General features: G+C 42.3%; 1 protein-coding gene across 2 annotated transcripts in view; it reads left to right on the top strand.

The window, feature by feature from the left end:
* The window catches only part of LOC107377414 (glucosidase 2 subunit beta), a 262,809-nt gene that overhangs the window by 15,799 nt on the left and 221,075 nt on the right, over positions 1-25,935 (top strand). For both annotated transcript variants that reach the window (XM_015946971.3, XM_015946972.3), the window contains exons 3-5: positions 550-645; positions 18,135-18,192; positions 19,060-19,177. In XM_015946971.3, the coding sequence (XP_015802457.3) occupies positions 550-645; positions 18,135-18,192; positions 19,060-19,177 (272 nt within the window). The remainder of the gene's footprint in view (positions 1-549; positions 646-18,134; positions 18,193-19,059; positions 19,178-25,935) is intronic.

Raw genomic sequence — 25,935 nt, forward strand, 5'->3', positions numbered from 1 at the left:
CTACAGTCAATAACTTCATGAGTCATTACACAACAGTCATCAATTCATTTCTTGACATATGGGGTCATTAAAGGTCATATCACAAAAGGTCATAAAACAATACACCTGTCAAGTTTGACGTAAGGTGGTTTGGGGGAAAGGTCGCAAAGGTCAAAGAACAATAGACCTGTCAAAAATTGTGACGAAGGGTGGTTTCTTCATCTCTCTCACACCATTTGGTTTTGATGTAGGATTTACCGATCGATATAAAACAGTATTAGAAATGACTGAAGACAGTTGTCTTGCTGCTCGCCATGATGCCGCTGGCTTCTTCATTTAACACGCTAGGTGATGTGCAGGAACAGGTGGAGAAGGACTTGTCAGGGGAACTAAAGCAATTCTGAAAATAAAACTGATAAATAGCTATTTTGTGGAGTTTAGCATTTTGGATTAATGTCGATGTAGATTGATGTATTGCTACACTCTTAGCTGTTATGCTGTTTTGATCTGTTTTGGTATCGCTGTTTAGTTTTTGATACTTCTCTGACCATCTTTTTTGGTTCTACGCAGGAACCTCTGCTTGTCCTCATGGCCGGTTCTACTGTACAAACCTGGGTTTTCGCCCTCACTACGTCCCATCATCAAGGGTCAACGATGGCATCTGTGGTAAGGCTTTACAGTGTGTGACACAGGCAAAAATCAGCTGAGAAGTGACTGTAATTCCCTCTGAAGAGAGACGCAACAATTATTTTCTTAACTCATTCACTGCCAGCCGTTTCCTGATCGCTAACGGCCTTCGCTGCCAGCGTTTCTCACCGTTTTTACTGTTTTTTTAAGAGTCACAGAACGTTGTGCGCTAGCATGATGTCGATGCCAAAACAACCTAAACAAAGAGGAGACTCACCTCTTACATCAGGAAGAAGCCGTGTGTTTCGAGCGTTATCCATTCTTTCATAATCCGTTGTCGAATTGTGATCGGCAGACGCTTTTCCGGTTCGCGTCTCACTTTTTTTACAGGAACGGCCCAAAACGATCTCCAAACACATGGATGGTCTGCTTCCTGATCATGTGATCTGTGACGTATGCGGATGAAGATCGGCTTCAGGGCTGAGATGTTTGTTCTCTCAGCGCGGGGGCTCGTTCCAATGCTCAAACAGTAAAAAAATGTAAATGACGATTGGCAGTGAACGGTTGGATCTAAAATGACGACTTTAGTCGTCAATGGCAGTGAATGAGTTAAAGAGCGAGTCACCCCCTACCAGTGTCTTACTAATCTCCCACTTCCTGTTTGACAAATGCAACAAATGCTGTTGCCTGGTAGACCGAGAGGGAGGAGCTGCTAACACACACACACACACACACACACACACACACACACACACACACACACACACACACACACACACACACACACACACACACACACACACACACACACACACAGAGTCACACAGAGTCACAATAACATTGTGACATCATAATGCACCAGCTAATGTCATAGTGTACCTCCTAGCCAATGGCAATGGCAGATTTATTATATAGATTTATATATAATATTTAAATTTGAACAATAGCATCTTTTATAAGACACACCATGCCGGCAAATCGGCGTAATATTACCGCAATGGTACGTCTATAAACGCGCCATGCCGGCATAGCGTTGCGCAAATTTTGGGGCATTCGTTCCGCCTTGTTTGGTAGTGATATTGTGACAATGGTCTGTCGTATGCGCCCTGGCGCAACAGAGGCAGATGTCATGATGACATGGGGAGTTATTGCTGAGCTCTGGCTGGCAAATTTATTGAAAATGAAAGTAAACACGGGCAATAAGGTTTGCTTTTTGAACAAAATCAGCTGAGATGGCAAACTGGAGCGCCGCAGCGCTCCATGAGCCTCTCTGTTGGAGCTGAAGCTCAGATCACCAGAGACTGCACAGGGACTGATGGACACAGACACCTTTAGGAGCTGCTTGTAAAAAAAACTTAACGATCACGGCTTCAATCGCATTAAAAAGCAAGTTATGTCCAAGATAAACGGAAGTCTGCAGCAGCGCAGAGGTCGCCCCCATATCCCCTTCATGCCGCCATCACCTAATCTTTTATAAAATTACCATGATTGCTCCACATTACCACCACGGTCTGATCTTATAAATGACCTTTATCCTCCCCAGGGCGCCGCGGCAAATCCCAACAGCTTCAGATGCACTAAAGTAGTTTTACTGACTACACATGTCCACAGCGCCATTAGAAACTCATTTATAAAGTTTATCAGCAAAAAAAAGTTGATTTGGGGGTGACTTGCTCTTTAACGTCTCATTCACATCATTTTTTTCTGTTGTGGTCTTGAGCATGAATGAATGCCTTGTGAGAAGTTTTCCGCCAAAGTAAAAGGTGTAAGCGCTCCTGCTTCAGGGGTAGAAGTTTGTCGGGGGAGTGAGGGACAGAACACAGCAGGGTTTTGAGTCTGTTTCCTTGCTGTGGGTAGGGCAGGTTCATTGTGTCATATTTCTAAAAGAACAAGTATTAAATGTGTTCTCAGTGAACGAGACATTTAACCCTTTGGAGGCAGGTGTTGCAGATGTGCAACAGTTAAAACCTACCTACCTGGTTACTCCACAGACGTATTTCATGAGCATTTTTTAACTCAGAAGTACCCTGAAGGACTTAGTTGTTCGTCCTTTTATCAAAACTTATTTTGAGCCTGAGAGGGTTAAAGGCAGTATCAGGAGCTGTGGTTTTCGACAGATCCTTCTTATTTAGGAATTAAAAATGCTTAGACAGCTGTGAAACTGTTTTTTCTTAGTTTCTGATCCCAAAAACTTCAGCTGCTTGTGTAGCCGTGTGGAAAGTTTGCTTCATTTCCTCCTCTGCAAGTTTCACAGACACACATAAGTATATAACTTGATGTTAGAAGGCTGATGCAGCGATGTATGAAGCATTTCTCCTTTTTTAAGCAAACAAGACATGAACGTCAAACACATAAAGCCAGATGTTCAGACTCTGTTGTCCTTAGAAACATCCTGTTCTTTTCATTCAAGGCCGCCACCGACTGACCTGCCAGATGACTTTCCACTTCAATCTCTATTTCTAATAAACTCTTGATCATCTTGTTTGCTCTTCCCCGACACCTGCAGCCTCTAAAATGATGGATCTATAAAAAAGCAGTAGGGGGATATTACCCCTTTCCCTCATCCTTTTATTTTACCCCTACTTGTCTTTTCTCACCTCCAAGGTTGCCACTGTAGTGATCTGTAGTTTGTATATTTATACACTGTAATTAGATCTAAATGTTATAATCAGAAGTGGTCGTTTTTATCATCAGGGAGTTTACTTAAACACTCTGTATTGACTGAGAGACAAGAAAAGAGAGAGTTGGAATCGTTTAAGAATCTTTAATTTCTGTAATTATAAATTCTTACAATCTACCAGAACTATCTCAATGATGAATGCATATGGACTTAGATGTTTCGTGTTGGTGTGTGTGTGTGTGTGTGTGTGTGTGTGTGTGTGTGTGTGTGTGTGTGTGGGTTCAGGATCTCTAGGCTGACGTAGCGAATCTGGTTGTTATGACTAGGCTACCACGAGGCTTCAGAAGCTGATGACATGAGCAGCAATTTTACCGTAACTACGTACCATGTGGAGCCTCCCGTGTAGATCAGGAATTGCCAGGTCCTCGGACCTTCAGGTGTACTGGAGCTGGTGCAGCAGCGGTCGCAGCACTACAAAGCCCGTCTGAGGGTCGACTCCGGTAGCAGCGGCAGGCGTCAGCGAGTTCACTCTTATTTTGAAGGGACGTCGTTTTGTTGTTCAAACGACGGAGATCTCCAGCTTGACAGTTTTCAGCTTAAAGTAGAAAGTGCATCTGGCCAGGCTGTACTTCTCTTTTGCGGTGATGGATCGAGAGCTGGTTGAAAACTACGTTGAGAGTATGATGTAACTCCTTTGGAGCTCAGATCGAACAGAGCTGAGGTTAAAATGGAACTGAGTTTAAAATGGCGTTGCCTTGTTTTATATCCCCTAGTTGTTTACAAATCTTAGTAAACCGGATTGGACAACTTCATTAAACAACCCAGATTCTCTCTACGACAGACGAAAGTTCTGATTGGTTGAGAACAATGTGTCAGGCGTTTCCATGTTAATGTAGATCATTCTGTCTGGTGCAGTCCTGTTTATTCATTAAACACATAACTCATGGCATCTTTATTTCACAGATCATTCACCTGATTATTATTGATCAACATATAGTTTGATTAGCTTATCACAAATAAAGTACTTTGATTAATTAATGGAAAGCGTTCTTCTCTTCTTCTGTCTCTTCTCCTGGAATGTAAACATACTGAAACCAGCATCCGACCTTGGCGATTCCTACACGTTGTTACTGTGTGAAGGGGCAGCTGTTAAGGGCAGACAATAGGATCTTAATAACGCTACACCACTTAAAATCCTACACGTCCCCCTTTTCCTCGTCTCTCTGCCGGTCGAGAGGTTTTCGATGGTTTTCTTCCATCTTCTCATTTTTTTAGGCGGGGCCCTTGTAAAGCTTTCAGACTGCTGGTCACCGATGGAGTTCTGGATAATTGAGGAATTTCACACTGCGCCCCACTGAGCAAAAGCCAGATCAGAGCACTTTGCAACACGCCATGAAGCTGATATTCTAAGGGGTTGGTGTGAAGAGATCCTCTGTGGGTTGGAGAGAGATATCATGTAGGCCCCATGAATATGAAAAGAGAAGCTGGTCACATCTGCGCTGTAGATTGTGTTAACTCTTCTGTTATTGTATTTTGAGCAGGGTTTGGTAAATTGAGTACTTTAAGAGCTCAAAATATATTACCTCCACTTATGACCAGTAAGCTGGGATACTCTATCTAAATATAGAGTATCACCCTGCCTGGTCTTTATTGTGCTTTAATCAGAAAATTCTAGGATTCTTTATTTATTAGGGGGTTGAACACACTTTGTTTTGATTCAGAAAACAGTCAGGTTTATAAAAGTAAGAAATTTATTTTCAAACAATTAAAACATGTCAATTTAACTAAGCATTTACTGTGATGGATGGAACTAGTTGTGATTAGGGTTGTCACGGTGTGAAAATTTAACCTCACGGTTACTGTGACCAAAATTATCACGGTTTTCGGTATTATCGCGGCATTTTTTTTAAACCTGCTACATTTTCACACAATTAAATAAACCCTGTATGTCAGGAAATATTGTCCTCAGCTTGTGTCTAAATTTTGCCTAAAATGTGTTATTTTGTAATTATGTTGTTTATTTGTTTACATTTTTTCCCTTTAGTCTTTAAAATACCAATATTTGCCCATAACTTCTTATTTTTTGTCTGTTTGATGTCATCATTTTAAAAATATTAGATCAGATGATACTCAGTACTCAAGTAGCCTTCTAATCAGATACTTTATTAGTCTTACTTGAGTAATAAACCCTATATCAGGAAAATATTGCCCTCGGTTTGTGTCCTTCCAGTGAGCTTTGCAGATGTGGGGAAATGTCATCAGGCAGTAATCATTGTTAAATTCATAATTATTCTCGGAGAGAGACCAACTCTCATCTGCCCCTGGGAGCTCCGTAATGCATAGTGTCATTTCAACATGGGGGTGTCCGCGACACGGTTTATATGCAGGTAGCGGCGCTGCGGCTGCTTTATATAGCGACTCGTTGCATTCTCCCTCGACCCAAATCTTCGGATCACGCATTTTAGCTAAAACGCTAACGTTAGCTTGCCTTGCGTTGACTGTAGAGTTGTGGGTGATGGTCACGCAGATGTGTCATGAGATTTGAAGCGTAGCTGCCTTTCACAGAAACTTTTTCTGCACGTGCTGCAAACAGGATAGCCGTCTTCTATCAGCTGTCCCTCGGCATTCTTCAAATATCAGAAAGATGCCCGTACTTCCGACTTTGTCTTCTTTGAGGGATAAAAAATGTCCTCTGCCATCTGCCGTCTCCTCCTTTGGCCATTATTTCAGCTTTAGCTTCAAGAAAGTTTTGGTTGTAAACAACAAAGTGCGCATGTGCCGCCGGCAACTTCAGCAGATGATACGGTGGCTGGTAAGGGTCACCACGCCTACACCGCAGCCACGGTAAACCCACCGAGATAATATAGTTTTTTTAAAAACGATGATTATTATTATTGTCAACTTTTTTACCGGGGTTTACTGCTACATCAGTTACCGTGACAACCCTAGTTGTGATGTATGAACCTATGTGTGAATGAGATGTTAGTCAGAACTTCCGTATCTAGGAGAGCTGAGTTCTGGGTGTAAAAGAATTTGGTTTGCGTTAAGCTATGAAGGTTGATTGTTATCAGAACCACATCCAGATGCAATCTCATTGTGTTCTAATTACCCAGGTGGAGACGCCCTTTTCGGATCCGAGATGTCGGGGGAAGGGGGGGGTGTCAGAGACCCCAAGTACCGAAGTCCGTAGATTAACTTGCAGTACGACTAGGTCAGTCCAGGGTCATCTCCAGTTAACGACAGTTGGAACTAGTTTGCGTCTCAGGAATAACTCTTAAGGAGTTGAACAAATCAACTTGTTCTACAGGAACTGTTTTGTTGTATCATCTTCGTGGGTGCGAAAAGGTTTTGACGACGTGTCAAACGCTTTGGTGGGTTAAAGAGGTGTTTGCTTCAGGTGGCCAGCCTGAAGCTTTTCTAGAACTGACGAATCACCAGAGTGATCTGGTTTTAATGTTCTCATGTTATGATTGTGTAGCCAACCAGAGGTTGACAAGTTTGAGGATATTACCAAGAATCTCAGAAACATGCCTTCTTTGATCTGGAGGCTCTGATCTGGGGCAAAGGCTAATTATGTGCCATGGATTTAACTTTACCTTACTTCGTTCTTGTGTGAGTGCAAATGTTATGACCTTGTCAAGTAAACTTGCTGAAACATATATCATTGAGCACAGATTAATGAACATTTCATTATTTTATAATTATTATAAGTAGCAATAAACTAACGTTTGTTTAATGATTATCTAGCTTGTAAATATTAGAAGTTCATATTTAATTTTAAAAATCTTCTTTCTTCTGTTCTTCTGTGAGCAAGGAGACTTAGATAAAAGGGGGTGCTCTGTGAGGGACCTTGGAAAGAACAGGATGTCAATGTTATGATTTCGTTATCTCTGTCAGAGCTGCAGGCTCTGAGCTCCAGCTGGTGTGAGGAAGGCAGACTAATTTAAAGGGAACATGTGCAGTCTCGTGCAGTCTCGTCTCCTCGTGCAGTCTCGTCTCCTTTTTGACCAGATGTTGAATGATCAAACAGTAACTAAACTGACCATTGCTGGACGTTACATATGAAAAAGTTATGTGCAGAGATCTGCTGGATAACAGTAGAGAGGCAGTAATGCTGCATTCATTAACTTGTTTAATTCCTTTAATCATTTTTGTTTCTGATTTCTCTTTGTTTGATCTTTTAGAGCAGCCATCTGCAGCCTGTGGTTCTGAGGCCACACGCAGCGCTTATTGGTCATACTGCTATGACCAATAGCAGTATGAAACTGAACCATAGTTTTAGCTGTTTTTCTGTCTAATTTCATGCAAATATGTGATTAAAATATCTGGAAAGAATTATGGTAGTTATAGGTTGACCGATATGGGTTTTTCTGTTGCTGATACCAATGATGATACCGTAAATCCTCTAATACAGGCCCGGGCCTGAATTTGACTCAAGCTCATCAAGCTCCAGGCCTTTATTGGAAGGAGGGCCAGAATTAGAGGCAGGCCTCTATTTCTATTTGAGCAAAATGAACTAATGGTTCGCTGGAGTTTTTGACAATTAAAATTGCGCCCACATTTTCAAAGTTAAACACATTTCTTTTAACAACGGTAGTTTCTGCTTCAGCCATCTCCCCCCTCCCCCTGCGCAGCGGCCGCAAACTCACTGATGCGCCTGCAGCCTCTCGGAGTTCCTGCTGCTCTAAACATTAAAATAATTATTTCATTTTCTGTTCCTCACTTCTTATTACCTTCATTGGTGTCTGTTTGTTGCAACCACCAGGTACAAAAACTAACTTGTTTTTATTTGACTATTTTTCTGTCCTGTCTGTTTATTATCTTCCTGCATCTCCTCTCAATCCTAAAGAAAAACTGCTACCACCTCTGTTGTTGCTAGGCCTCCTCGGGCTGGAGGCTAGGAGGGAGATCTGGCCGTCTGGTTGGGGTTTGGGGTGGTGGGTTGCTGTGCTCAGCGTTGGGCGGGGGAGCCTGCTCATCAGCACCCCAGCAGAAAGGGTCAAACTCTGGTTACCAGTGATGGTTGTACCCAGTGTGCAGCAGTACCGGGACCAGAGTGAATAGGGTGTGTATGGGGAGCATGAGTGGGTGTCCGGCGTGCATTTTTGTAAGTCTTGGGTTGTATGTGCATGTGTGAGCATGAGGGAGGGAGTGTGTGACTGTGTTTGTGTATGATTGTATATGTCAGGTGGGGCCTTTGACTCCTCCCTTCTCCTGGAACCTCTCTTGACGATATAGATCTTTGTCGTCCCCCCCCCCGCCACACCTGGTGTGAGGGGTTGTGCCATGGTCTGCCTGAGTGTTCGTGGCAACCGGGTCTGGGGGTTTAAGTTTCAGGCATCTGCCTGATAGATCCCGGTGGCTGCCTGGTGGGGTCTGGGTCCCTGGGCTCTGCTGGGTCCCTGGCGGGGGTGGTCGCCCCTGGGTCCCGGGTCGCTGGGTCCCGGGCTCGGCCGGCTAGAGGGTGGGAGTTTGCGGGCGGGCCTGTGGGCCTGTGGGCTTGCCGCTGATATCTCCCGGGACTCTGCCGGCTGCTGGTTGTGGCCCCCCGGGGCGATCCTCTGTGCCTCTCGGCGGGGTGGGGTGGGTGGGGGGTGGGGGGTGGGGGTGGGGGGGGCAAGGTATGGGCGATATGGTAAAAATAGAATATCACGATTTTTACAATATTTTATCACGATTTCAATTTTATCACGATTTTTCATCCATGAATAGCATAACTTCTATTGCGTATTAAAGAAGAGAAACATTGAATAAATAAACATTTATTCATATTAGGGATAATCAGCACAGTGCTAACACACTTATATTTTAAACTCACACCAGAGATGATAAAAGCCCTGAGAGAAACAATTACAAAAATCAGTTTTTCTCGTTTTTCAAGTAACTTAACATAAATTAAAATCGTAAACATATTTAAAGTGCAAACATGTCAATTGCAAACGTATTGTGCAAACTTGTTCAAAATACTATGTAGCTCCCAGTTGCTCATGTAGTGGATAGTTAAGCTCAAATAAGGCTCAGACGTGCGGCTGGACCAGAGATCGCTTGTGGTAGCAAAAACCTGCGCATTCTGAATATTTTCTGCAACAAGTCTCTAAATAAAGTAAAAATTTTCTAGTGCAGATTGGAGACAACCCATAGAAGCACTGATTTGATCTCATTTCAGAGAAAAATAGAACAGGTTAGATGCACCTAATAAATAAAATTACTAACAAACTCAGGATTCTTTCTTTGCTTCACTGTTCTGGTGCTGAAAACATCACTAATGCGGATCAAAGGAGATACACAGATGAATGCACCTCTTATTATTTGGAAACCACATATACTGCAGCTGGCAGAGATTGTTTCTATTGATACACAGAGTTTACAGAATCATTTTAAATTGTAATGGGGGAAGACTGCAGGAGGGAGCGGTAAAACAGGGGGTCCCCAACAAAAACAAGAAACTACGAGTCTGATGAAACCCGCTGGTTTTCCATCAGGCAGTCACGGGGCAGCTCCAACGACCCAGTGACCGAGCTCAGTCCAGTACCGACACCGGCTCGGCAGAGGGTGAACGAGCAGAGGCGACGTCGTGCTCTGCTTAAGAAGCGGTGTTATTTTCCTGCTTCAGAAGAAGCGTCCAACGTGTTTTTACGCTTTCTCCGAGACATGTCACGTCGCTAAGTTGTTAGCGCCACGCGCTAAGGAAACCCTGCGTTCCTCTTCGGAACGAAAACCTCGTTGTCGCTCAGCCTCGGCGAAGCCATGTTTGTTCACACACAAATGAAAACAAGCGGGGCACTAATATATTACTATGACTCACTCTGATTGGTTAAGGGTCAAACAAAGGCGTGTCATTCGCCTGAGGTAAGTTCCATTTTCATTCAGAGGCAGAAATTCAACAGCAGAGCTGTGAATCGTGATAAAACGGTCTCTCAAAAATGACAGACCTTCAGATGTGTAGATCGTAAAACGGTCTAAAATCGTCATATCGCCCAGCCCTAGCGGGGGCCTTCCTGGTTGCAGTCTCCTTGGGGTTCCTGTGTTCTGGGGAAGCACCTGGATCTCTGGGACTTGGAGCTCCCTCCGTCTCCTGCGCATCTTTGGGGGGCGGATCTGTGGTCCCTCACACTCTCTGTTGGACGCTCCTATAGAGAAACCTTACATAAACAAGCACGTGTAAACACACAGGTGCTCACATGGTGCTCTCAAAAGTATGGGCTTGGGAACGTTAAACACAGGTCTTAAGACTATGGTGGGCACTTAATGCACTGTGATTTATTATCGTGATTCTTCAGTTAAGCAATGTTGATTATATATTTTCTTCATCAAGTTGACGCAGTGATAGCTAGATCTTGTTGTATTGTTGTTGTGTCCCTTTTTTTTGGTCTTTTTCTGCAGGTCTAGAAGCAGACTCTTGTTCATTGTTTATTTTTGTGGAACACCCCCCCCCCCCCTCTCCCCACCTTTTCTTTTCCTCTCTCTTTCACCTCTGTCTCCGTGTCTGGTCGGAATTACAAAGCATTCAACAACAATAACAATAAAGTTTTAAGTATCAGGCGTGACATTAAAAGCAAACGCTTTGATGCTCCACCTGAGAGTAAATCTGTAAGGCTTGCACCAGCATTCAGACATCAATTCTGCTTGCTTCACAGCCAGACAGGACACGGTTAAAAAAAAAAAAATAAAAAAGAAAAGAAAAACTGCTACCTGGGTTCATATATATTCACCTTATGAGTTACCTTTGAACTGCAGTTCTAAAAGATCTACCGACCGCAAAAATAGCAGAGTGCTCCCTGCTTGGCGCGGCCGCATCAGTGATCGGTGCGTCACCGGAGGACAAGGTGATGCGCCCCGCTCCACAGCAGCGAAACACATCAGGCGCAAATAAAAGACAGAAAACATTAAAGGAAATTAACCGACATGCACGATCGCGTGTCAGTACCGACGCTCTGGCACAGCGCGTTGCCCCCCCGAGCGCAAGAGCTTGTCACCTGCTGACCGAGGGCTGCATCTTGCCGGTCATTATCACGTGACAGCGACTAGTCGATGACAGGCATAAAAAGTCACTATAGTGAAGTCGACTAGTTCATGCAACCCCTATTGCTCCCCAGTGTTCAGCAGCGCACGTTCTCTTTGAACTTGATATCAAATTTTCGCCTCCTCTTCGTCTCCGCACGGTTAAAGTTACCCTCGTGGTCTATCACTGGCAAATCAAAAGTGAGACGATGACACAACCGCCCCCCCGTACTTGCTTGTTACCACATTCCACCCGGCCACAATAAGAAACCGGCCATTATTCACCTCCGCCGACTCCGACACCGGCCAAAATATGAGACCCGGCCGTTAATTGAATACAGGCCTTTATTAGAGGATTTACGGTATGTAGAGGTCACGGTTAGCCGATGGCTGATTTAGATGTTTTCCTTCTTATCTGCATCCCAAAGTGTCACTAATAACAGTAGACACACAGCCTGAATCAGTTTTTGAACTCTGAATTTAACTATCTCTTGAGTCTAAATTCTGTACTGCAGAGTATTAAAGCCAAACATTAACCAAAGTTAATTGAACAAATCAATAAATTGACTAATGATTAAGCACAAAATGGATAAATAAAATGAACCATTAGTTGTCAACAGTGTTTTAAAAACTTTATTAAACAGATGTTTTTCAGTAACTTAAATATACATTTAAAATGATTTTCCACCCCAAAATAAAAATGTGGCTGTTGCTAAATTCCCCAGAGTTAGATAAGCAACATGTCATGTCATGTTTCACATGATCTATGTCGCCAAATGCAGATGGGGGTCCGGAAGTATCTGGCGCTGCACAAAACACTCTTTACTTTGGTGACTTGGCGTTAAAATACTGAAATTTGATGTGGTCTATGGTTATTACACCGAGTCTAATTGGGACAAAGACAAACGTTTTTTTCAAGTGCTGAATGTAGTGCGCCACAAAATACCTAATAAAAAAATACGTACTGAAAGAAGATGGCAGAGGTGGATCAGTAACCTACAACTTTAAACAGGAGCTGAAACGGACAGTGCTGGAGTTTACAGTGATCACTTTCTAACAGGTAAGAAATTACTGGGTGTTTTATTAAACAGCTGCTTAGAAACAGCCATTAAAAAATGACAGGTTAACAGTTATATTCTGTTTTCACTTGTCCTCACTGCAAATAGCTTTCAGAGTGCTAATGTCTTTAGCAGTTAGCTTAATGTTGTTACGTGGCGTTTATACCTTAACACAAACAGCCACCTTATAAAATGGTAAAAAGTATGGTAAATGGACTGTAATTGATATAGTGCCTTCTAGAGTCCTGGAACCCCCCAAGGTGCTTTACAACACAATCAGTCATTCACCCATTCACACCCTGTTGAGGACGAGCTACAATGTAGCCACAGCTGCCCTGGGGCGCACTGACAAAGGCGAGGCTGCCAAGCATGGCCGCCACTGGTCCCTTCGACCACCACCAACAGGCAAGAGGAGTTAAGTTTCTTGCCCAAGGACACAAGGACAGCGACAAACTGAACGGGGCTCGAACCTCCAACCTCCTGATTACAGGGCGAGCACTTAACTCCTGTGCCACCATCGCCCCAAATTACCTTACTGTATAACAAATGTACCAGAAAATAGTGTGGCAATACGGGAGTGGTATATGACCTGTTGACACCAAGTATGGCAATTGTACCTACTCAAGTACAATTATTGTGAAGACCATTAAATTCTGGCACGCTCCGCCGTCATGACCATAATCGGAGTAGCCAATTGTTACCAACAACGCCACCTTGGGAATTTCGCCCAAGGAAATAGTTAAAGCACGTAGGTCCTTTCCACTTAATTGAGACAGCAGACGTGGTTTCAGAAATCACAATTCATTTATTTTATTTTATTTTATTTTATTGAACAAACAGTTTAAAAGACTTTTTATAAACTGGCCATGTAAAATACCATACAACACTAAGATTAATGCCCCAAAAGAAAATAAACCAATGAAGTGAATAATTGAAAAAAAAAAGAAATTAATTTAACTCACTAATTAAATTAATTCATGAAGTCAAATGAGGGCTAACTAAATACGGTTCAACTATAAATTTAAATAAACAAAAAGGTCGAACAATAGGGTCTAAACAGTAGCTTTCAACAGTTAGTTTAGACCATCAGTTTAACCAAACAAAAGTGTGTTAACCAGCAGGACTGAGGCTAGTGAGGGAGGCAGGTGACTCGGGGCAGAGAAGCCCCAACACAGCAAAAATAATAAAGAAAATATAAAGGATTCACCCCAGGCAAGTGAGCATTCATACCAACGTGAGGTAACCCAGAACCACCACACTCGAAAACGGGACTGCCACCTCCGAAGCCACACTCCACACCTCCTGCCTCAGCCTGCACAAAGAAAGCAAAATAAAATAAACAAACAGTATAAAATCTGTACAAATGGAAATTAGCTGTTCTCCTCCTGGACTCCAGCCATGAGCCCGGGGGAACTTCCTCCAAACAACTAATTTGAAACAAAGTAAAAGGAACGAAGCAAAACAGCGGCGCCTCTGGCCGGACCACGGAGCAATCGGTCCTCCTGCTAATAACACCTGAGCAGAAGGGAACTCCCTGCCCAGCAGCAACGGGGATTCAATAGGCGAGCGATGACGTCACACCCAACACTGATACAAATGCCCAAGCACAGTTGGAGCAGAGCCGATAGCACCATAAACGCAGCCTGAGGACACGGGCTGGCAACACCAAGGCGCAGCGGCTTAAAGGGACCAGCTGTTTCCCGAACCTACTTCATCACCGGAGGAGCTCCCCTTTTATAGCAGCAGTGCCCTCCTACATACGGAGGGCGTACTGCTCTAGACCAATAAAATTGGAGCAGGCATTTCGTACTGCTACAATAGGATTAGAAAAGGCATAAAAATTTGGTTACAAGTAGATCCTAGCACATACTCATCGTCAGCATTAGCGATAGCATTATTGTCATGAGCTAATGAATGAAAATAGCGCAACTCACTACCAAACAAAAACACGACGATGGCCATTTAAAGCTTCTCCGGATCAATAAAAGATTAACCAACCTGAAATTAAACAGCTGTAGGTTTCCAGGATTGTAAAAGACGTTCGATTACAGTGTGAAAAGAGGCATGCAGCAAGAGTTAACATTTTTAGCAGTTAGCTTAGTGTTGTTTGTTAAAATCAAACAAACCAACCAGAAATTTGGATTTAAAAAGGCATCAAAAGTTGGTTACATGTATCTTAGCACATACTGATCGTTAGCGTTAGTGATAGCATTATTGTCATGAGTTGATGAAAAAATAATACAACTCATTAGTTACCTGAGCAAAAACAAGACTATCATCATTTAGAGCTTCTCTGGATCAATAAAAGGTCAACCAACTTTAAATAAAATAGCTGTTGGCTTCCAGGCTTGTAAAAGGCTTTCATTTGGTTTGCAGTGTAATATGAGGAAGGCGGCACAAAGTTGTTATTGATCGCTTCAGCGCTGGGTAAATCCTCCACAGTGTATGAAAAGTGCAACTTTTAAAACTAAATGGGCATAATCTAAGATGTATTTTTTCGTGATATCGCGTTTGTGCCAGCTCATTTAAAGTCTTAGTAAAGTCGCTTTCATCCATCGTGCTGCGTTGTATCTCTGTGTTTTGTTGCGGAGCAAAACACTTCCTGCCCCCTATTTGAATTTTGCGTGGTTGCAGACGTCACATGAGTGAAACCCAACAAGCTAACGACTGATAAGTCAGTCTCTCCCTAAAGCTATTGAAAACAGAAGGAACTAAACATATTGATTAGTTTGCTTTAATTGAAGTTTAGAGAATGTTACAAATATTGGTTTTCTTCATTGTCATTAGATCTTTCTATGAGATGTTTCCATGGATTACTAAAAAAGGAATTATAAGCATTTCACAAGTTATTTAGTTTAGTTTATTTCTAACAAACTTCAAAAATTGACCATAAAACAATAGAAAACACAATAAAATGAGGAAAACATAAAATACAACCTCACAATAGAGCACAACATAAAAGTAAGACATCAAATGGTTATAAAGTAATTTATCAAAGGTTACACAAATATTTTGGTAATAATCAATCTCTTTTATTGGTTCTTCTCATTTTTGGACCTCTGCATATTAGCCTTGAATGCTGTGTAAAGTTTTACTGAATCTAAGGGGTCTTGCTTGTCAACCCATGTTTTGGGAATTGACCACAACAACTCCTAGGGATTTAAAGTCCGGGGAGTTTCCTGGACCCAAAATGTTGGTGTTTGTTCTTTGAGTTACTTTATCAGTCTAGCCTTAGGGTCAGGTCTGCAACTAATGATTCATGCTTCTCCGTCTGCGTCAGTGCAGAGACACGCAGCGCCATTATCCGTCCTTGAGTAGGGCCCTGGCAGGCAAACTACTACGTACGGAGTAGAGCCCACTTTTTTAAACATCCGTCGAACGAGACGGAGAACGCAAGCTTGTGATTGGTCAGGGCACTGCTGTCGTCTACACCGCCGCCATTGCGCCCTCAAAAATACAAAGAAAGCCAAGAATAACTAGCAGCAGACACAGAGAAGCTTGAAGAATACCTCTGGAAAAAAACTCTAAAATATGAACGTTTAATTCCCCCTTGACTGGATTAGTGAAAAGACACACAGCAAGCGTTTTATTTGTGGTCGGAAATGACAGGAAACGTGGGTTTAGAGCTGGCGAGTGCATGAAGAGGTGGAGGAGAATGAGAGACAAATTTGTCCGTGTTAAAAAGTCTTATTTACAAAAAACACAATATAAACACACTATCTTGGACCGATACGACAGGATACCACAGAACAGCGCTACGCCCTCTGTTGTCCTGGTGCGGAATTGCTTTGCAACACTCTCCAGGAGACGGAGAAGTATGAGAGCAAAACGCTTCCGTCACACACACACACACACACACACACACACACACACACACACACACACACACACACACACACACACACACACACACACACACACACACACACACACACACACACACACACACACACCCACTGCTCCTTTTTACCATGGGACCAAATACCTTAGCAAACATGACTGAAATTATGTTGACTTATCAATCAGCAGGAGCCTTGATGTAAAGTTTGCGAGATAAACAACGATAAAAAGTGACAATGAGACTCTATTCACTAGAACCTACATATGGAAGAATGCTGCATCACAGCTGCAGAGTGACTGAGTTCCAGATGTTTGTGCACTGCAGTGGTGCTGCCATTGAAAGAAAGCCCTTCTGTTAAACTGCATTCAGCGTTTTGTTTGTTTTCAGTGAGGTTCTTAGCTGTGGTCTCTAGTATGAACAAATGCCTTGTGAGTAATTTTCTGTAGAAAGAAAGCTGTCGTGCTCCTGCTTCAGGGATTAGAAGTTTGTCAGGGGAGTCGGTTGGTAGAAAAGGACAGGATTGTGAGTCTAGTATTCATGATATGTCTTTGTTTGCTCTTCTTTCCTGGGGAAAAAAAGGCTGTGTTGATGTTTCATCTCCACAAATATTACAAGCCTGAATGTGTTCCACCACGTTGTATTTGCCAATGTTTAGTTTCTACTAGTCAAGATACGCTCTACTCCCTCCTGGCCGCTAAATCAGTACAACCTTCCACGGTCGCTAGTCAAGGTGGGCAAGGCCATGAATGCTAATTTTCCTTGTGACGTAGAAGAGTCTGCCTTTTCCTGACCGGATTTCAATTAATCTGAAGGATCACCAGTTTTGAAAGCTGGACCATCAAGAAAGAGGATGAAAAGAAAAGCATCGCTTTAGAATTGTGGGTGTGAAGAAGAATCTTGGTAGTTACGTGGATGCAACACCAATGGCCAATTACCAGTGGTAGCACCTGACCTGACCTGACCTGAGCTAAGCATCATCAATTATGTTGACCAGTGGTCACAGTGCTACTTCTGCTCCAGTGCTTCATCATGCTGGATAAGACCTTATCAAACAGTTCTTCGATGTTTGGGAGGAGTTCCTCAGGGAGGATATTATGGTTGTTCTTTGTCCATCGCTGTTCTGGCTAAAGTGTGGAAGTGTCCACTCCCTTTGCTGAGAGTCAGCTCCAAACATGAGTGGTCTCAGGATGATTTACTGCTGGTAGAACAAGACTGTTGGTGGCACTCACCTTTTCTTCTTTTCACCATTCTTTTTCCAGATGCCTTAAACAATCAGAATGGGGGTTAATCCAAGAACAGGACTTTAACTCGATCCTCAGCGGTCCAATCCCTAGACCCTCTGCAGAATATCAGTCTGTCCCTGAAGGTTTTCTTGAAGAGAGCCAGCTTCTTGCTGCCTTTTTGGACACCAAACCATCCTTCAAAAGGTTTTTTTTTGCCTCACTGAAGGTGCTAATGCACAAGCTCTGCACTGGTGGTGCCCTAAACCCACAGTGTAAGTGGATAGTCCTGGTTCTTAGATTCTTTGGGTGTCCTGATGCCTTTAAATAAGCAGTTTATGATAAAGTTTATTTTCATTATGAAGGGGAACTTTGCAGACATTTGCATTCTGGAGTTTTTTTTAAACTACCTTTATAAAATCTTAACCAACAATCAAAAGTTTCACTATTTCCAAACAGAGAGACTCATGAATATAGAGCAAACTATCATAGGCTTGCATGTATTTAAGTTCCATTAATGTTGGTAAAAACAAGAAAATATTTTTTACCCTTTTATACAAGAATTTAGTCTTTTCCTTTGAACATGAAAATACAATAAAATTCCAACAATGTAGTTTTATGCAGCATTTTTAAAACCCCTTTAATTCAAGTAGGCTTAGGGAACGAAAGAATGGATCTTTAGGTTGTAAACCCTTGCCTTACAGCATGGACATGTCCCCGTCTCTGTCACATGATTGTTGTCTTCTGTTGTCTAATGCTCTGGTTTGGTTTCTCCTGTCTCTCTGCAGATTGCTGCGATGCCTCCGATGAGTACAACAGCCACGCTCGCTGCCAGAACACTTGCTGGTCAGTCGAACCTAAACCGTCTTTACAAAAAACCAAATATAATTATGATCCTTTATTATGAGAAAAACTAGGAGACTAGTTAATACTCAACAGAAATCTGAAACTCAAACAGATAAATTAGTAACGCAGCATCTTTGCCAGGTTTCAGTAGTTCTTTTAACTGCATCTTCAGCTGTGGTGAATTACAGATTGTGCCACCAGGGGGCAGAGCATCACTACAATTAAAGGCTGGTTGTACTTTCAGGCTTACTCCAGTCAAAACATTGTTCAGTGGAATTAATTTGTGTTAAAGGCAAATCTCACTCACAGCCTCATTACACTTTCCCCCCTACTTCACTTTAAAATGTTCTCATCATCCAAAGATGTTTTTTTTTGTCTGCAGATAATTTAACTCCGCTACCACTTCCTGCTGCCTAGGTGGTAGGCCCATAGATATTTGTGAGAACTCATCTTTCTGTCTGGCATCAATCCTGCCCGTGCCTTATTTCGAAGTTTGACCACGATAAGACGCAGAAACGGAACCCGTTATGTGTGAACGTATGCTAGTAACCCACTTTTCTACTCCACAGTCTTTCATTTGTTTCATTCATCGCTGTTGCCTCAAAACCACATAAAAGCAGAGTCTCGTTATGTTTTCATTAGGTCCCCTCTCGTATTGTGTTTGCCAGCCTTCAAAAATGATTATGCTCAACCATATAGCATTAGAACCCCCATCTTATTTACTCTTCTATTCCCCCTATTTATTTGGATTCTTGCGGCACCCTAGGCCCTTAAAAAGGATTGGATTGCAGCATCTTGGTGACCAGAGCTGGGGTGGTCCAGGCTTTTCTCAGTAATGATGCGTCCTTTCTCTTGCCTTTCCTCCAGGAATCTGGGACAAAAAGAAAGGGCGTACGTGGAGGGGCAGATGAGGACCTTGGATGAGGGTTTGCGACTCAAGCAGCAGATGATTGAGGAGGGAGTGCTGCTTTGGAGGGAGAAGCAGGTATGTGTGATTTTTTGTTGTTATTGCTGAAGAAATAAACTGCTCCAAACATATCCCTGGCATCATTAAATGGTCTTGCAGTATACCCAACACTCTGTACTTTATTTTAACCCCTCAGGAAATTAAAAGTAAAGCGCGAATAATCTACAGCTAGAGTCTAGAAATCTGAAGCCATTAGGTTTAGGAACTAGTTTAGTAGAACAGTTTTTTCACCAAAGAGGTTCCAGTGCTCGACCAGGGGTGGTGCTGAAGTGGGTTCTTAGCTTATGCTGTAAAAAACACTTAAGAGCCAGGTTGGCTTTCTCTCATCATAACTACACTTCAGACATCTCCTCTTGTACATGTCTGAGCCTGCCTTGGTCATATTTGGAGTCTTTGTTGCAGATCACAGTGTAGAGAGACAGTTGATCTGAACCGATTACATGTTATATTAAAGAGATACTTTGCAACTTTTTCACTTTTGTAAATCATTTTCTTGACCAAGTATTTGTTAAAATTACCCTTTAAAAGGTTAATGAAATGTCACTCGGGCCTCTACCACCCTTTGTGGCCAGAATACCACACTTGCAACTTCAGAGTTGCTGGCCCAGGCCCTTCTGGTGGAGGGAGCTGTGGAGTGGAGTTGACATACCTGGCGCTGCAGTCTGCTTCTGGCACGTTTCCTGCATGTTTGAGATCACGAACACAGATGATTTGTTTAATTTAGTGGTGATTCACTCCTGCAGACACTAAGGAAGGCTGGGAAGACATTAGGTTAAGGTGTTAAAAAGACGAACGCATAGCGAGGAGGTAAGTTTCACTTTCAGTTTAACCAAAGTAAATAAGAACAGACAGTAGGGGGTGCTTAAAGCAAGCAAACTGCAAATTGTTCTTTTAAAGTGACTCTAGGTAGTTTTGGCTTTCTTTAACCCTGTCTGTCTGTTAGGGCTGCACGATATAAGGAAAACCTGCGATATTCGATAACAGTGCTTAATATTGCGATATCGATATTACTGGCGATAAATGAACAAATACTAAAGTATGCAGTGTTGATGTCGTCTGGCGTGTGACGTCTGCTCTGGGTTCAAAGCAAACAAACACTAATGCATGAATTCCATTACAACATAACATTTTTATTGCTAAAATATGCAGCTGCACCTGCTACTGTATTAGCAGCAAAACAACAAACTGCATGCATGCAGTTTTTCAGTGACTTTAAAACATCACCTCCATCATAAAACTTTTTCTGATGCTCCAAATACAGAAAAACATCCCTTACCAGGGTTTTTGAATAAATAAAAATATCAGAAAATAAGTTTAAATGTTAAATAATAGTTAACATCACTTAAATGCAACAGCAAATTCTCTCATTGCTACTGAACATTTTCTCCACTTATGTGGTTATGATATAAGGCTGTTGCTGTAATTGGGAAGTGAACTGTGCTGGGCCAAACTAGGAGAATATTAAGATTTTCTGAGGGAAAGAGAAAAACAATCGTCTACCTTTCAGAAGAGGAACTGGCAAAAAACTACATGGAAAATATGTGAAAACATTTGTTTTTAACCCCAAATTGAACAAGTTTACCTAGATCTTAAAAAGCAGCTCAGATGATGAAACTGCAGCTATGATTCTGATAACAAGCTAACAAATTGAACTAGCTCCTCTTAAGATAACCAGCTAGCAGAGCTTCTGACTGACAGTTTTTGTGCAGCAGCAAATCAACTATCCTGATTAACAAGGTTATAAAAGCTCATAAATGAAAAATCACTTTGATGTGTGGGGGAACTTTTCCAGGCCCTCTTTAGCAGGGTGGGACTGGGAGGAGAGTGCTGTAGCCTTTAAGCTGGAAGCTAACCGGAGCCTGGGGCTAACATCACCACCCGGTGGAACACTAGCGACATGAAGGTGGGTTGGTTCACCGGCACGTGTCGGAGTCAGCCCGCTAAAAAGGATTAACGACACCGAGCGGAGTCACGCTCACGTTTGAAAGCAGCGCTGATTCCAGAAACATCAGCACAAAGTGCGTTCATTGCTCTGAGCCAGCATGATGAACAAGGGAATGGCGCCGCTAACTCAGTTCGGGTGTTACTTTCCATCCCAAGGGTCTACGTAGGGGGCGGGCGTATTACGTGAACGGACCCATCTGATTGGCCGCATATCAGAAGGGCTACATTTGATTGGTCAAATAATACTTCAGCGCAAAAAACAGAGCTGGTTTACAAAAAGTTGATGTATGACACGGATGGAAATGTTTCAACCAAACATTTATCGCCGTTTTTGACGTGCTTTGCGATGGGCCTATCGCACGTCCTGTTATCACGTTGACGATAATTTTTCGATATATTGTGCAGCCCTAGTGTCTGTTTAAAATCACTGTTGTAAAAAGAGTTTTCTTCTCCCCCTCGCTGTGTGTCTGTTTTTTCAAACCAGCTGACCAAATTTTAAAGTTTCACTTACAAGCACAATAGCACGATCTCAAGGTTTGCATCCAATTTTAATCCTTTATCTCTGAGCTCTTGCTTTGTAATGTTGGCTATTGCTAGACTCCTTTTTCAGTCAGATATTCTTTTTCTCTCTTTTGTCTCATCAGATAAAGGTCTTTGTTTCTTCAGAGGATCCGCCATGTTGAACACATTTCAATAAACGCCAACCAGGTTCACTTACCTGTCTGTTTTGAAGTGTAAACAGGGATTACTGTTTCTCACGAGATAGGTGACTTTGTGAGACTTCAGGAGATTGGTCTGGAGAGGCTCAAGTTGGTATTCTGCCCTTCAGCAGCAGAAGGGGCTGAGAGATAATTTATTCACACTGTTGAGTGCCATGGTAGCTCCTACCAGCTATAGACAACAATAAAAAAAAACAGACAAATTACTTGAAACACAATTCCTTTAATCCAGGTGTCGTATGTTCATCAATAGAGTTTTAATCAACAGCCAAGAGTTTGTGAACTCTTTATACTGCTATTTGTTAAATGTAAATGCAGATGTATGCTACAAGCAGGATCTATAAACACCAGCTGCTGAAGTAAAAATGAGTAAGAATGTTTATTAACTCATTCGCTTCCAGCCGTTTCCTGATCGTTAAAGGCATTCGCTGCCAGCGTTTCACACCGTTTTTACTGTATTTTTAAGAGTCACAGAACGTTGCACGCTAGGATGATGTCGACGCCAAAACATCCAAAACAAAGTGGAGACTCACCTCTTAGTTCAGGAAGAATCCGCGCGTTTTGAGCGTTATCCGTTCTTTCATAATCCCTTGTCGAATTGTGATCGGCAGAAGCTTTTCTGGTTCGCGCCCCACTTTTTTTTAACAGCAGCGGCCCAAACCGATCTCCTAACACATGGATTTTCTGCTTCCTGATCACTGACGTGTGACTTATGCGGATGAAGATCGGCTTTAGAGCTGGGATGTTTGTTCTCACTGTGCTGGGGCTTGTTCCGATGCCCACACAGTAAAAACATACAAATGACGACTTTAGTCGTCATTGGCAGTGAATGAGCTAACAGATGTAAAGTCACTCATTATCAGAACAGTGTATTCTTCAGTCGGGTCACAGGGAGCTGCCGTCCAACCCCACTAGTCATCAAGCAAGAGGCGGGGGACACCTTGGACAAGTCTTCAGTCCATCACAAGGACACAGAGACACACAACCAGTCACAAACTCACTCACAATAGGGACAATTTAGTTGCCATTCAACCTAAAATGCATATTTTTGGTATGTAGGAGGAAACCAGATTATTCGAATAAAACCCACCCATACCTTGGGAGTGCATGCTAACTCCACTCAGGCTGGCTACATCCAGGATTTGAACCTCACACCTTCATGCAGCTGTGCCACCATGCAGTCCCCAGTTTCAAACTGTTTATGAATTTCAATGAAAACAGCATTTGTGAAAGCAGCTCTATGCAGTGCTCTGACCTGCTTTAACTGTGTGATGAGAGACGATGACTTCATATCATTATTGCACATCAACAGCCAGTTTGTTTTATTATTCATATTAAAGAGGAATATTTTGTTTTGAATTAGAGTAAAAGTGAAACTAATTTGGAGTGTTTTCATTGGTTGTTGGTCTTCTTGAGCCTGCCTCCTGCTCCTAATGGAAAGTGTTAATTCCCAGTGGACCAGTGAAGAGTTGGTACTAAGATGGAAGTAGAGTTTTGGTGCTATAATCAGAGTTTCAGCGATGAAAACGGAAAACAATAGATGCTAAGTAAGCTCTAGCTTTGTCTCAGCACTGAAATCTAGCAGTAAAACTGTTAAAGGAGCAAATGCTTAGCCTGAGCACATTAAAATTAGACCAAAGAGCCATGTTTGAACTTGTTAGACAACATTATCAAGAGAAAGGCAAGTTGCTTGAATGTGCTGGATGACCCAACATTTCTCTGGATGCCATTCATTAGATCTGTTGCACATCTCATGTCTCTCCTCTGTCTCCTCTCCTTATTGTCAGGAAACACTTAATGAAACATGCCCTTAAAATCATCATAAAAATGTGCTTCTAATTTGTAACAGCTGTGCGAAGATATTGTTGATGTTCTCCTCTGCACATCGATTTAGCTTTTCCCCCTTGGCGTCCATGTGCCGCCACATTGTTACTGAAGTGTTATCACCTGGCTAACACGCTTGAGGGACGGGGACGCGGAGGTTAATTTGCTTTTAGATGCGCTGGATTCTGAGGATTTCTGTTTTAAGTGAGCAGCTTGCGGTGCTGATTTAGCATGTGTGTTCCCAGCACCTGCTGCTACATACGCCTGTTGGGCAGCCTGCGCCAGTTTCCAGCACCAACCTTTGCCTATTGTGGTGGCCCATTTTTAATCCCTTCTGAAAGGGATTTGTTTATTGGGACTAGCTCCTACAACAACCAGTTTACTTTGTCACTATCTTAATCATGTTTGTCAGCATAAGACATGTTTTTAAACTGGTATTTTTGTCTAAGTATAAAGTTAAACTGGTTTTAATTTTACAGGAAAAATATTCTGGGATAAACTAGATGAATGCATTTCAAACCACAACAGTATGGCTTCAGAACCATCAGTACCACTTCATATGGAGTCTGTTATCTTATTAAAAAAATCACCATAGCTATTAAAAACAAAGAATATGCTATAAGAAAAAAGGCATTCAGTACAATAAACCATGACTATCCAAATTCAGGGACTGCTTCCTTCGCAGGGCACATTTGAAGGCTAATTACGTAACTACAGTGCAACAAAAGCTGTTTAAATTTGAAGACTCTTCAAAATGGGGTCCACAAATGCGCCTTTCTTTTTTCAGATTTGAATGATGGGTGTTGTGTGTCCTTCCTGGTGTAATGTCCAAAAGGGTCAATTTTCACCATCTACATTGACCAACATAGTGACCTTTCATCTACAGAAATAATTCCACTTTCTATTTGGCCTTCCAAACCCAGAAGCTTCTGCAGTGCTTGTTTACATTCCATGAAGACAAAACATTCAAATAAACATCCTCACCTAAGGTACTTGCGCTCACTGTGTGAGTGCCAGACGTCAACATTCTTCACTCTGAATAAGTGAAGACTCCACGATTTTATAGTTATAAGTTAAATAATCATATGTGATGAATGAACAAGATGTTTAAATCAAATGTTTGAATAACCTGTGCTTAAATCAATGAATTTGAAATGAATATTAATCTTACAACGATCAATTTATATCAAAAATCACCGTTTGTTTTAACAAGTTAATCAATGTTTACACATAAGGTTAAAGATTCTTACCAACAAATTCCACTACCTCCGCTCCGGCACGAACTCCGGAGCAAAATCGGTCCCGTTGTAGTCAATCAGAGCTATTCCATTACTGCGGCTGTGCTGCGGCAGTGCGGCACAGTGCGCCGCCCTCTATTCCGGCGTCTGACAAAAATAGAATCGATCCTATTTTTGCCGGATGCCGGAGCACCTCCGCAGTCAATGGACAGGAATCACAACCGCCCAACAGGAAAGGGAGCAAGTACAGCTTCCGTTATTTCACAATAAATCGATAAACAAAAAGCGTTTTTTGATTCATATGCACAGGTGTAACAACTTTTAACAGCTATCAATGGCGGCTGAACTTTAAATGCACAAAAGTAAGCCATAAATACAGTTTCCTCTATCAAAGTAGTTGCACTTTGTTGATCCAAACACTGCTGATCTCTCAACACAAATGATGGGCAGATTAAACAGTTCATTTCGATACTTCTCCCACACAACGGGTGTTTGGATCTAACTTCCACGTTTATTGCTCGGACTGTATCTCAAGATCTCGAAAATCCCGCGCATGCTTGTTACTGCACCTCAGGTCTCCGCACCGGAGCGGAGCCATTGTAGAGTGGGTACCAGTAAAAATTGAGTTCGGAAGCGAGCGGCTGCGGAAGGCGGGGGCGGGGCGGAGCGGAGGTAGTGGAATTTGGGGGTTATTCACAGTGTTAAGAATCTTGTATCTGAAGGAAGGCGTGGCTTTCTGAGGGATATTGGTAAATACTCAGAAACGTGTCAAATTCTGATTGGCCAAACTTGGCCAGAAATCATAACAATGTAACAATGTAGTTTAATAAAACAAGACTTACTTCCCGATTAATTCAGTTTCTCGCTGACCCTCAAACTGGCCAATTCGAGAAAGAAGCATTTTTGAAACCATCTTCTCCTTTGACGTCCTGTCAAAGCCTCTCTGCAACGCTGCGGCTGATACCAAACAACTCAAAGTCATTTATTGTCATATTCTACCACATGTGCAGGACATACAGAGAAATGAAATTCAGTTTCAGCACACACAATT

The sequence above is a fragment of the Nothobranchius furzeri genome, chromosome 2 (genome assembly GCF_043380555.1).
Source record: "Nothobranchius furzeri strain GRZ-AD chromosome 2, NfurGRZ-RIMD1, whole genome shotgun sequence".
Lineage (NCBI taxonomy): Eukaryota > Metazoa > Chordata > Actinopteri > Cyprinodontiformes > Nothobranchiidae > Nothobranchius > Nothobranchius furzeri.